This window comes from Dendrobates tinctorius, unplaced genomic scaffold, assembly GCF_039654945.1.
Source record: "Dendrobates tinctorius isolate UK_male_01 unplaced genomic scaffold, ASM3965494v1 ptg000342l, whole genome shotgun sequence".
Taxonomy (NCBI): domain Eukaryota; kingdom Metazoa; phylum Chordata; class Amphibia; order Anura; family Dendrobatidae; genus Dendrobates; species Dendrobates tinctorius.
The window spans coordinates 112,600-127,101 of NW_027362008.1; the positions used below are offsets into that span (position 1 = coordinate 112,600).

General features: G+C 50.4%; 1 protein-coding gene across 1 annotated transcript in view; it reads left to right on the top strand.

The window, feature by feature from the left end:
• Positions 1 to 14,298, top strand: part of LOC141074941 (uncharacterized) — a 31,243-nt gene extending 16,945 nt beyond the window's left edge. The window contains exons 4-7 of the mRNA XM_073562269.1: positions 8,989 to 9,112; positions 11,546 to 11,643; positions 11,789 to 11,906; positions 12,745 to 14,298. Coding sequence (XP_073418370.1) covers positions 8,989 to 9,112; positions 11,546 to 11,643; positions 11,789 to 11,906; positions 12,745 to 13,703 — 1,299 coding nt within the window. The 3' untranslated portion in view covers positions 13,704 to 14,298. The remainder of the gene's footprint in view (positions 1 to 8,988; positions 9,113 to 11,545; positions 11,644 to 11,788; positions 11,907 to 12,744) is intronic.
• Positions 14,299 to 14,502: the final 204 nt, after the last annotated feature.

Genomic DNA, 14,502 nt, shown 5'->3' on the forward strand with positions numbered 1-14,502 from the left:
AGGATGACACTGGAGGATTCTGGGTGATGAGCGGAGAGGTGACTGCTGGGACATTATACAGGAGGGCACTGGAGGATTCTGGGTGATGAGGGGAGAGGAGACTGCTGGGACATTATACAGGACGGCACTGGAGGATTCTGAGTGATGAGCGGAGAGGTGACTGCTGGGACATTATACAGGATGACACTGGAGGATTCTGGGTGATGAGCGGAGAGGTGACTGCTGGGACATTATACAGGAGGGCACTGGAGGATTCTGGGTGATGAGGGGAGAGGTGACTGCTGGGACATTATACAGGAGGGCACTGGAGGATTCTGGGTGATGAGCGGAGAGGTGACTGCTGGGACATTATACAGGAAGGCACTGGGGGATTCTGGGTGATGAGCGGAGAGGTGACTGCTGGGACATTATACAGGAGGGCACTGGGGGATTCTGGGTGATGAGCGGAGAGGTGACTGCTGGGACATTATACAGGAGGGCACTGGAGGATTCTGGGTGATGAGCGGAGAGGTGACTGCTGGGACATTATACAGGACGGCACTGGGGGATTCTGGGTGATGAGCGGAGAGGTGACTGCTGGGACATTATACAGGAGGGCACTGGAGGATTCTGGGTGATGAGGGGAGAGGTGACTGCTGGGACATTATACAGGATGGCACTGGAGGATTCTGAGTGATGAGCGGAGAGGTGACTGCTGGGACATTATACAGGACGGCACTGGAGGATTCTGGGTGATGAGGGGAGAGGTGACTGCTGGGACATTATACAGGAGGGCACTGGAGGATTCTGGGTGATGAGCGGAGAGGTGACTGCTGGGACATTATACAGGACGGCACTGGAGGATTCTGGGTGATGAGCGGAGAGGTGACTGCTGGGACATTATGCAGGAGGGCACTGGAGGATTCTGGGTGATGAGCGGAGAGGTGACTGCTGGGACATTATACAGGACGGCACTGGGGGATTCTGGGTGATGAGCGGAGAGGTGACTGCTGGGACATACAGGACGGCACTGGAGGATTCTGGGTGATGAGCGGAGAGGTGACTGCTGGGACATTATACAGGAGGGCACTGGAGGATTCTGGGTGATGAGGGGAGAGGTGACTGCTGGGACATTATACAGGATGGCACTGGAGGATTCTGGGTGATGAGCGGAGAGGTGACTGCTGGGACATTATGCAGGAGGGCACTGGAGGATTCTGGGTGATGAGCGGAGAGGTGACTGCTGGGACATTATGCAGGACGGCACTGGGGGATTCTGGGTGATGAGCGGAGAGGTGACTGCTGGGACATTATACAGGAGGGCACTGGGGGATTCTGGGTGATGAGCGGAGAGGTGACTGCTGGGACATTATACAGGAGGGCACTGGAGGATTCTGGGTGATGAGCGGAGAGGTGACTGCTGGGACATTATACAGGACGGCACTGGGGGATTCTGGGTGATGAGCGGAGAGGAGACTGCTGGGACATTATACAGGACGGCACTGGAGGATTCTGGGTGATGAGCGGAGAGGTGACTGCTGGGACATTATACAGGAGGGCACTGGAGGATTCTGGGTGATGAGCGGAGAGGTGACTGCTGGGACATTATACAGGACGGCACTGGAGGATTCTGGGTGATGAGCGGAGAGGTGACTGCTGGGACATTATACAGGAGGGCACTGGAGGATTCTGGGTGATGAGCGGAGAGGTGACTGCTGGGACATTATACAGGACGGCACTGGAGGATTCTGGGTGATGAGAGGAGAGGTGACTGCTGGGACATTATACAGGACGGCACTCGAGGATTCTGGGTGATGAGCGGAGAGGTGACTGCTGGGACATTATACAGGAGGGCACTGGAGGATTCTGGGTGATGAGCGGAGAGGTGACTGCTGGGACATTATACAGGACGGCACTGGAGGATTCTGGGTGATGAACGGAGAGGTGACTGCTGGGACATTATACAGGACGGCACTGGAGGATTCTGGGTGATGAGCGGAGAGGTGACTGCTGGGACATTATACAGGACGGCACTGGAGGATTCTGGGTGATGAGAGGAGAGGTGACTGCTGGGACATTATACAGGACGGCACTGGAGGATTCTGGGTGATGAGCAGAGAGGTGACTGCTGGGACATTATACAGGACGGCACTGGAGGATTCTGGGTGATTAGCGGAGAGGTGACTGCTGGGACATTATACAGGACGGCACTGGAGGATTCTGGGTGATGAGCGGAGAGGTGACTGCTGGGACATTATACAGGAGGGCACTGGAGGATTCTGGGTGATGAGGGGAGAGGTGACTGCTGGGACATTATACAGGATGACACTGGAGGATTCTGGGTGATGAGCGGAGAGGTGACTGCTGGGACATTATACAGGAGGGCACTGGAGGATTCTGGGTGATGAGGGGAGAGGAGACTGCTGGGACATTATACAGGACGGCACTGGAGGATTCTGAGTGATGAGCGGAGAGGTGACTGCTGGGACATTATACAGGATGACACTGGAGGATTCTGGGTGATGAGCGGAGAGGTGACTGCTGGGACATTATACAGGAGGGCACTGGAGGATTCTGGGTGATGAGGGGAGAGGTGACTGCTGGGACATTATACAGGATGGCACTGGAGGATTCTGGGTGATGAGCGGAGAGGTGACTGCTGGGACATTATGCAGGAGGGCACTGGAGGATTCTGGGTGATGAGCGGAGAGGTGACTGCTGGGACATTATACAGGAAGGCACTGGGGGATTCTGGGTGATGAGCGGAGAGGTGACTGCTGGGACATTATACAGGAGGGCACTGGGGGATTCTGGGTGATGAGCGGAGAGGTGACTGCTGGGACATTATACAGGAGGGCACTGGAGGATTCTGGGTGATGAGCGGAGAGGTGACTGCTGGGACATTATACAGGACGGCACTGGGGGATTCTGGGTGATGAGCGGAGAGGTGACTGCTGGGACATTATACAGGACGGCACTGGGGGATTCTGGGTGATGAGCGGAGAGGTGACTGCTGGGACATTATACAGGACGGCACTGGAGGATTCTGGGTGATGAGCGGAGAGGTGACTGCTGGGACATTATACAGGAGGGCACTGGAGGATTCTGGGTGATGAGCGGAGAGGTGACTGCTGGGACATTATACAGGACGGCACTGGAGGATTCTGGGTGATGAGAGGAGAGGTGACTGCTGGGACATTATACAGGACGGCACTCGAGGATTCTGGGTGATGAGCGGAGAGGTGACTGCTGGGACATTATACAGGAGGGCACTGGAGGATTCTGGGTGATGAGCGGAGAGGTGACTGCTGGGACATTATACAGGACGGCACTGGAGGATTCTGGGTGATGAACGGAGAGGTGACTGCTGGGACATTATACAGGACGGCACTGGAGGATTCTGGGTGATGAGCGGAGAGGTGACTGCTGGGACATTATACAGGACGGCACTGGAGGTTTCTGGGTGATTAGCGGAGAGGTGACTGCTGGGACATTATACAGGACGGCACTGGAGGATTCTGGGTGATGAGCGGAGAGGTGACTGCTGGGACATTATACAGGAGGGCACTGGAGGATTCTGGGTGATGAGCGGAGAGGTGACTGCTGGGACATTATACAGGACGGCACTGGAGGATTCTGGGTGATGAGAGGAGAGGTGACTGCTGGGACATTATACAGGACGGCACTCGAGGATTCTGGGTGATGAGCGGAGAGGTGACTGCTGGGACATTATACAGGAGGGCACTGGAGGATTCTGGGTGATGAGCGGAGAGGTGACTGCTGGGACATTATACAGGACGGCACTGGAGGATTCTGGGTGATGAACGGAGAGGTGACTGCTGGGACATTATACAGGACGGCACTGGAGGATTCTGGGTGATGAGCGGAGAGGTGACTGCTGGGACATTATACAGGACGGCACTGGAGGATTCTGGGTGATGAGCGGAGAGGTGACTGCTGGGACATTATACAGGACGGCACTGGAGGATTCTGGGTGATGAGCGGAGAGGTGACTGCTGGGACTTTATACAGGACGGCACTGGAGGATTCTGGGTGATTAGCGGAGAGGTGACTGCTGGGACATTATACAGGACGGCACTGGAGGATTCTGAGTGATGAGCGGAGAGGTGACTGCTGGGACATTATACAGGACGGCACTGGAGGATTCTGGGTGATGAGCGGAGAGGAGACTGCTGGGACATTATACAGGACGGCACTGGAGGATTCTGGGTGATGAGCGGAGAGGTGACTGCTGGGACATTATACAGGACGGCACTGGAGGATTCTGGGTGATGAGCGGAGAGGAGACTGCTGGGACATTATACAGGACGGCACTGGAGGATTCTGGGTGATGAGCGGAGAGGTGACTGCTGGGACATTATACGGGACGGCACTGGAGGATTCTGGGTGATTAGCGGAGAGGTGACTGCTGGGACATTATAGAGGACGGCACTGGAGGATTCTGGGTGATGAGCGGAGAGGTGACTGCTGGGACATTATACAGGACGGCACTGGAGGATTCTGGGTGATGAGCGGAGAGGTGACTGCTGGGACATTATACAGGACGGCACTGGAGGATTCTGGGTGATGAGAGGAGAGGTGACTGCTGGGACATTATACAGGACGGCACTGGAGGATTCTGGGTGATGAGCGGAGAGGTGACTGCTGGGACATTATACAGGAGGGCACTGGAGGATTCTGGGTGATTAGCGGAGAGGTGACTGCTGGGACATTATACTGGACAGCACTGGAGGATTCTGGGTGATGAGAGGAGAGGTGACTGCTGGGACATTATACCGGACGGCACTGGAGGATTCTGGGTGATGAGCGGAGAGGTGACTGCTGGGACATTATACAGGACGGCACTGGAGGATTCTGGGTGATGAGAGGAGAGGTGACTGCTGGGACATTATACAGGACGGCACTGGAGGATTCTGGGTGACGAGCGGAGAGGTGACTGCTGGGACATTATACAGGACGGCACTGGAGGATTCTGGGTGATGAGCGGAGAGGTGACTGCTGGGACATTATACAGGACGGCACTGGAGGATTCTGGGTGATGAGAGGAGAGGTGACTGCTGGGACATTATACAGGACGGTACTGGAGGATTCTGGGTGATGAGCGGAGAGGTGACTGCTGGGACATTATACAGGACGGCACTGGAGGATTCTGGGTGATGAGCGGAGAGGTGACTGCTGGGACATTATACAGGACGGCACTGGAGGATTCTGAGTGATGAGCGGAGAGGTGACTGCTGGGACATTATACAGGACGGCACTGGAGGATTCTGGGTGATGAGCGGAGAGGTGACTGCTGGGACATTATACAGGACGGCACTGGAGGATTCTGGGTGATGAGCGGAGAGGTGACTGCTGGGACATTATACAGGACGGCACTGGAGGATTCTGGGTGATGAGAGGAGAGGAGACTGCTGGGACATTATACAGGACGGCACTGGAGGATTCTTGGTGATGAGAGGAGAGGTGACTGCTGGGACATTATACAGGACGGCACTGGAGGATTCTGGGTGATGAGAGGAGAGGTGACTGCTGGGACATTATACAGGACGGCACTGGAGGATTCTGGGTGATGTGCGGAGAGGTGACTGCTGGGACATTATACAGGACGGCACTGAAGGATTCTGGGTGATGAGCGGAGAGGTGACTGCTGGGACATTATACAGGACGGCACTGGAGGATTCTGGGTGATGAGAGGAGAGGTGACTGCTGGGACATTATACTGGACAGCACTGGAGGATTCTGGGTGATGAGAGGAGAGGTGACTGCTGGGACATTATACAGGACGGCACTGGAGGATTCTGGGTGATGAGAGGAGAGGTGACTGCTGGGACATTATACAGGACGGCACTGGAGGATTCTGGGTGATGAGCGGAGAGGAGACTGCTGGGACATTATACAGGACGGCACTGGAGGATTCTGGGTGATGAGCGGAGAGGTGACTGCTGGGACATTATACAGGACGGCACTGGAGGATTCTGGATGATGAGCGGAGAGGTGCCTGCTGGGACATTATACAGGACGGCACTGGAGGATTCTGGGTGATGAGAGGAGAGGTGACTGCTGGGACATTATACAGGACGGCACTGGAGGATTCTGGATGATGAGCGGAGAGGTGCCTGCTGGGACATTATACAGGACGGCACTGGAGGATTCTGGGTGATGAGAGGAGAGGTGACTGCTGGGACATTATACAGGACGGCACTCGAGGATTCTGGGTGATGAGCGGAGAGGTGACTGCTGGGACATTATACAGGACGGCACTGGAGGATTCTGGGTGATGAGAGGAGAGGTGACTGCTGGGACATTATACAGGACGGCACTCGAGGATTCTGGGTGATGAGCGGAGAGGTGACTGCTGGGACATTATACAGGAGGGCACTGGAGGATTCTGGGTGATGAGCGGAGAGGTGACTGCTGGGACATTATACAGGACGGCACTGGAGGATTCTGGGTGATGAGAGGAGAGGTGACTGCTGGGACATTATACAGGACGGCACTGGAGGATTCTGGGTGATGAGCGGAGAGGTGACTGCTGGGACATTATACAGGATGGCACTGGGGGATTCTGGGTGATTAGCGGAGAGGTGACTGCTGGGACATTATACTGGACAGCACTGGAGGATTCTGGGTGATGAGAGGAGAGGTGACTGCTGGGACATTATACCGGACGGCACTGGAGGATTCTGGGTGATGAGCGGAGAGGTGACTGCTGGGACATTATACAGGACGGCACTGGAGGATTCTGGGTGATGAGCGGAGAGGTGACTGCTGGGACATTATACAGGACGGCACTGGAGGATTCTGGGTGATGAGCGGAGAGGTGACTGCTGGGACATTATACAGGACGGCACTGGAGGATTCTGGGTGATGAGAGGAGAGGTGACTGCTGGGACATTATACAGGACGGTACTGGAGGATTCTGGGTGATGAGAGGAGAGGTGACTGCTGGGACATTATACAGGACGGCACTGGAGGATTCTGGGTGATGAGCGGAGAGGTGCCTGCTGGGACATTATACAGGACGGCACTGGAGGATTCTGGGTGATGAGAGGAGAGGTGACTGCTGGGACATTATACAGGACGGCACTGGAGGATTCTGGATGATGAGAGGAGAGGTGACTGCTGGGACATTATACAGGACGGCACTGGAGTATTCTGGGTGATGAGCGGAGAGGTGACTGCTGGGACATTATACAGGACGGCACTGGAGGATTCTGGGTGATGAGAGGAGAGGTGACTGCTGGGACATTATACAGGACGGCACTGGAGGATTCTGGGTGATGAGCGGAGAGGTGACTGCTGGGACATTATACGGGATGGCACTGGAGGATTCTGGGTGATGAGCGGAGAGGTGACTGCAGGGACATTATACAGGACGGCACTGGAGGATTCTGGGTGATGAGCGGAGAGGTGACTGCTGGGACATTATACAGGACGGCACTGGAGGATTCTGGGTGATGAGCGGAGAGGTGACTGCAGGGACATTATACAGGACGGCACTGGAGGATTCTGGGTGATGAGCGGAGAGGTGACTGCTGGGACATTATACGGGATGGCACTGGAGGATTCTGGGTGATGAGCGGAGAGGTGACTGCAGGGACATTATACAGGACGGCACTGGAGGATTCTGGGTGATGAGAGGAGAGGTGACTGCTGGGACATTATACAGGACGGCACTGGAGGATTCTGGGTGATGAGCGGAGAGGTGACTGCTGGGACATTATACGGGACGGCACTGGAGGATTCTGGGTGATGAGCGGAGAGGTGACTGCTGAGACATTATACGGGACGGCACTGGAGGATTCTGGGTGATGAGCGGAGAGGTGACTGCTGGGACATTATACGGCACTGGAGGATTCTGGGTGATGAGTGGAGAGGCGACTGCTTGGACATTATACAGGACGGCACTGGAGGATTCTGGGTGATGAGCGGAGAGGTGACTGCTGGGACATTATACGGGACGGCACTGGAGGATTCTGGGTGATGAGCGGAGAGGTGACTGCTGGGACATTATACGGCACTGGAGGATTCTGGGTGATGAGCGGAGAGGTGACTGCTGGGACATTATACAGGACGGCACTGGAGGATTCTGGGTGATTAGCGGAGAGGTGACTGCTGGGACATTATACAGGACAGCACTGGAGGATTCTGGGTGATTAGCGGAGCGGTGACTGCTGGGACATTATACAGGACAGCACTGGAGGATTCTGGGTGATTAGCGGAGAGGTGACTGCTGGGACATTATACAGGACGGCACTGGAGGATTCTGGGTGATTAGCGGAGAGGTGACTGCTGGGACATTATACAGGACAGCACTGGAGGATTCTGGGTGATGAGTGGAGAGGTGACTGCTGGGACATTATACAGGACAGCACTGGAGGATTCTGGGTGATTAGCGGAGCGGTGACTGCTGGGACATTATACAGGACAGCACTGGAGGATTCTGGGTGATTAGCGGAGAGGTGACTGCTGGGACATTATACAGGACAGCACTGGAGGATTCTGGGTGATTAGCGGAGAGGTGACTGCTGGGACATTATACAGGACAGCACTGGAGGATTCTGGGTGATTAGCGGAGAGGTGACTGCTGGGACATTATACAGGACGGCACTGGAGGATTCTGGGTGATGAGCGGAGAGGTGACTGCTGGGACATTATACAGGACAGCACTGGAGGATTCTGGGTGATTAGCGGAGAGGTGACTGCTGGGACATTATACGGGACGGCACTGGAGGATTCTGGGTGATGAGCGGAGAGGTGACTGCTGGGACATTATACAGGACAGCACTGGAGGATTCTGGGTGATGAGCTGAGAGGTGACTGCTGGGACATTATACGGGACGGCACTGGAGGATTCTGGGTGATGAGCGGAGAGGTGACTGCTGGGACATTATACGGCACTGGAGGATTCTGGGTGATGAGCGGAGAGGTGACTGCTGGGACATTATACTGGAGGATTCTGGGTGGTGACGGTGTCGTTGTTGTCAGGTTCCTATAAGGTGTCAGGACGTCGCTGTCTATCTCTCCATGGAGGAGTGGGAGTATCTAGAAGGACACCAGGATCGGTACCAGGCCGTGATGATGGAGGAGCTCCGGCCTCTTACACCACCAGGTGAGACATTCCGCTGGTCTCATAGTCGTACTCGCACTACATACACTGGATTTCTCCACAGGTATCTGACTTGCGTCATAGTGATTCTTCATGGCGGTAAAATGTGTGAGCCGTTGCCCACCATGTTTCTTACCGCCTGACGTACCGTTGTTACAATTGACAACAGCATGTACAAGGGTTAACTGTTACAATCTGATTGTCCTAAGACGTCAGACCTGGGACATCGGAGCCATTATTGTTACTCCAGCTTGGGTCATAAATAGATCATTGAACTTGGTAAGAAGAAATAAATCATATTTGATCTCTGGTCTAGAGGTGGAATAGAGACGGACGCCCGATCACAGATGCTGCGATCTGACTAGTTAGCGCAGGTCGTAGCTCCTGGTGGAGATAACTTCTCAGTGTTTGTATGTATAAACGTCCCATAACTGCCGGAATACACAGAACTGCCCCCTCGAGGGTGTGAGATATCACTGCTCTGGTTCTGGGCCTAATTGGGAAGCTCAGGTAATAAGTATACAAGCTCCTGATCTCCTGTGAGCGGTGTCCCCAGGAGACGTGCGCTGGCCCAATATCACCCCTGACCATTCCTTGTTTAGTCCTGTTTCCAGCACATCTCCCTTGAGATCGGAGTGATCATAGGTAGCCTGATGTCCCTCCATCTTACGGGTGTGAAAGTGAGAAGATGATCTGTGTTACCGCGCCTGGGTCTGGCTGTAATGTTATGGCTGACGAGGATAGAGGGAAAATGGCGGACCTGTGTTTGGTTCCTACTCGGACTATAGGTGTTTCATTCTCTTTAAAGTGATCCCAGCGGTTCTCGTCCATGAAGGGTTCAGTCTCAATCTCTCATGGTGCCGTTGTGGCATAATGGCAGGTGTGTCATCGCGCTAGGATGAGGAATTGGCACATGTTTTGGTTCGCAGGGCACGGCTACACGTTTAAATGTTTTCTTGTGCTTTGGACACAGACATTGTTGGGCACTTTGACAACGCAGAAAGCCACTTGTCACCTGTACTCTAGGGCGGAGGCCTGTAAGTCCCCCGAGACCTCGGTACCGGTGGTGAAGGCCACAATTTTATATTGTCACTGATATGTAAACCTAGAAATGATGGGTTTAAGCCTCATCACCTACAGTGGCATGTAAAAGTTTGGGCAAAATTACTGTTATTGTGAAAAGTTAGGAAGTTGTAGATGAAATGATCTCTAAAAGGCCTAAAGTTACAGGTGACACATTTCATTTGTATCTTAGGTTAAAAAAAAAAAGGTCATTTTTTTACTTTCTAAAAATTACAAAAAGGAAAATGGCGCTGTTCAAAAGTTTGTGCACCCTTACAGATTTGTGTGCTCCGATAACTTTCACCAAGGTTTTCAGACCTTAATTAGCCTGTTAGTGGCTTGGTCACTATCATCATTAGGAAAGGCCAGGTGATGCACATTTCCAGCTTTATAAAAACCCAGCCTCCTCTAACCTTGTGCCAAAAACAGCAGCCATGGGTTCTTCTAAGCAGCTGCCTAGCACTCTGAAAATAAACATGGTGGAGACCCACACAGCAGGAGAAGGCTGTAAGATGGCAAATCATTTTCAAGTTCCTCTTTCCTTAGTTCGAAATGTAATTAAGAAATATCAGTTACCAGGAACAGTGGAGGTCAAGATAAGGTCTGGAAGACCAAACAAAATTTCAATGAGAGCTGCTCATAGGATTGCTAGACAGGCAAATCAGAACCTGCTGCTTCACTGCAGAAGACCTTCGGAAAGATTTATCAGACTTGGGAGTTGTGGTACATTGTTCTACTGTTCAGAGGCACCTGCACAAATGTGGCCTTCATGGAAGAGTCATCAGAAGAAAACCTCTCCTGGCTCCTTTTTCTTAATTACATTTCGACCTGAGGAAAGGGCAACTTGAAAACGCTTTGCTATCTTCGTACAGAATGTAGCTTTCTCCTGCTTTGTGGCCTCCACAATTTTCAGAGTGCCAGGCAGCTGCTTAGAAGAACCCATGGCTGCTGTTTTTTGACACAAGGTCAGAGGAGGCTGGGTTTTTATAAAGCTGGAAAATGTGCATCACTCGGCCTTTCCTAATGATGGTAGTGAACAAGTCATAACCCTAACAGACCAATTAAGGTCTGAAACCTTGGTCAAAGTTATCTGAGCACAGAAATTTCCAAGGGTGACCAAAGTTTTGCATCGGCCCGTTTTCATTTTTCAATTCTTAAAATGTAAAAAAAAATGACTTTTCCTTTTGTATTTTAGGCAAAAAAAAATGTCATTTGTAACTTTAGGCCTTTTAGAGATCATTTCATCTTCATCTTGCATTACTGTTCACAGTAACAGTAATTTTGACCAGGGGTGTCCAAACTTTTACATGCCACAGTATAGATAGATATATACAGGGGCTTGTGTAGTTCGTCATGTGGTTGTGTCTCCCACAGATGGATCCAGGAGGAGAAATCCACCAGAGAGATGTCCCCGCCCTCTGTATTCCCAGGACTGTCCAGAGGAGAATCACAACATCCCGGAGGATCATCAGGTAGACGGCGCTGAGCCCTGTACCGGATCTGTATATGGGGAGATGGGGCAATTCTGCTCCTGCGGTCATAGGTGTCATATATTTTGGTGGTTTCTTGTTTTTTTGGTCTCCTTTATTGTATTTATTGTTACATCTGATATATCAGGGGGAAGATCTGATTATTATTAAAGTGGAAGATGAGACAGAAGAAGAAGCGATGACGAGGGGGGATCAGCCGTGTGTGAGTGACACTAAAGAGGAAACTCCAATAGGCGTTACCACAGGTACGTAATAAGTTTAGAAAGTGAACTCAGAGGTTTCATTAGGTCTAAAGCTGAAAGGATCACCCTAATGTGTTTATCCAGAGGAAGGTAAAACACCCTCTGGGGATCACGATTTTTTACAAAAAACTTTAAAAAGAAGGGGGGACAGGGTTTCCATTTCTACAAGAGTAGGTATAGCGATATTGGGACTGAAAACATAATTTTTAATACGCTGTTATAGCAAGAGGTTAAAGACCAAAACTAGGCGCACAACACATAAAACCTGAATGTCGAAAACCAGGTAGTTAATTCCATTACATTACAACGAATTGCCAGGTGACTCGTTACACATATGCCCAGAGCCGGCCTAGGTGGATAGACACATATGGCTGTACGCAAATCACATGTCAAATAAACAGGTAAGTGACATACACTATAAGATTAGCACAGGTAGCTGCCAGTATTGTCCCAAGTATCGGGGAGAGAAAGATGCACCCTGTATTAAATGCATACCAGGATAGGGATGCGGAGCACAAGCATATCATTAACTGAAAACTGCACATAAAGATTCCACAACAACCACAAGACGGATTTCATCACCAGGTATCGGTGTAATCAGTATAACTGCTCCGACCTGACACTGCCTGCAGTCACTGTGCACAATCCTGCAGACAGGGGCACTTTAATAGGAAGCATTGCTGCCACTGACAGTCGCTGCAGATTTGGGGTGATTTTGTTTTGAAATATTCCAATCGTCCAGATTCATGATTATTAAGAATCCCATATGTCACATTTATTTAATGTATGCGCAAAGTTGTTTCTGTGAAAAACTTACAAAATGTATTTGTAATCTTAACAGAAAATCTGAGTCGGAACTTCTCGGGAAACTTCATGTTACTAAACTATAAAGTAGAAGATGAAGATATCAAGCAGCGCGCTACAGAAGAAAATCTCATTAACTTTTACGCAAATTCCGGACATTACAGTACAGATCTGACTTATGATCCACCCAATCCTGAGGAACCTTCAGATCAATCTCAGATTGTCATTTCCAGTGTAACGGGTCGAAAAGGGGTTCAATGTGGTGGAAAGCTTATAAAAAGCTCAGAACTTTTACAGCACAGAAGAATTCACATAGGGAAGAAGCCATACTCCTGTTTAGAATGTGGGAAATGTCTCTCCGATAAAGCAAGTCTTATTAGACATGAGAAAAGTCACACCGGGGAGAAGCCGTATTCATGTTCAGAATGCGGGAAATGTTTTACACTCAAATCTGGTTTAATTATGCATCAGAGAGTTCACAAAGGAGAGAAGCCGCATTCATGTATAGAATGTGGTAAATGCTTCATTACTAAAACCAAACTTAAGGAACACTTTCGAATTCACACAGGAGAGAAGCCGTTTCCATGTTCTGTATGTGGAAAATACTTTAGAAGTCAGTCATGTCTTCTTTCACATAAGAAAATTCACACAGTAGAGAAGCCGTATTCCTGTTCAGAGTGCGGGAAATGTTTTAAATATAAATCAGGTTTTATTATGCACCAGAAAGTTCACACGGGAGAGAAGCCGCATTCATGCATAGAATGTGGGAAATGCTTTATTACTATAACCAAACTTAAGGAACATTATCGAATTCACACGGGAGAGAAGCCGTTCTCATGTTCTGTGTGTGGAAAATGCCTTGTAAGTCGGTCAAGTCTCCGTTCACACGAGAAAACCCACGAAAGAAAACAGCATTCATGCTCACTATGTACAAAATGCTTTTCCAAAAAATCGAGTCTTGTTAAACATCAGAGAATTCACACAGACAAGAGCTGAGATTAATGATCAGAATGTAGAACATGATTTATACATCAATCAGATCTTGGTAAATATCAGGAAAAAAAAATATCACATCAGAGAGAAAAAAAACTAAGAGAAAAATACACTATCTCTCCCCTACAGTACAATATCCTGTCCCATTCCTGTGACATATTCAGTGCGGTTCTCGCTGGTTTTGGTTGTGTTATTGTTTATGCAGAACGCCAGTCCTTGCTTTGTATGTTGAAAGACTTGGGATTCCAAGTGTTGGGATGGGCTGCTTCTCTTTTGCCCGTTGGTGCACCATCTCCTCTGGCATCAAAAAAAGAAAAAAAAGGAATTGCAGGAAAAGATATCAAAGAATCTGAACTCGCCGAGTCAACGGCACTTGGATGTCAAGATCACTGATCCGATGAAAATCAGTTACACAACAAGTGGATGACATAGAAAGCTGAACTATGCGAGAACGGCAGCCATAGTGGGGGATCTTACCGGCATGAAATAACCTACCTTGTATAAAAGAGAGAGTATGTAATCAAAATGATGAAATGCGAAGGCTCAATCAGAAGTTTGGGCTAAAGGTATAAATGTGAAATACATTGTCACTAAAATATATATGAAGTGATGAAACTTTCTACATAACTAAGGTGTCATGGGACATCTAAACCATAGATATTTGCATTGATCTATATCGATAAACAAGGTTGGGGCTGCGCATCCTCCTTCCCATGGAGCTGATTAAATCCACATATCTTCTGGTTTTCATAATGTGTCTCTAGGGATTGTGCCATGTATGCCGGCTGAATGGGATCGATGT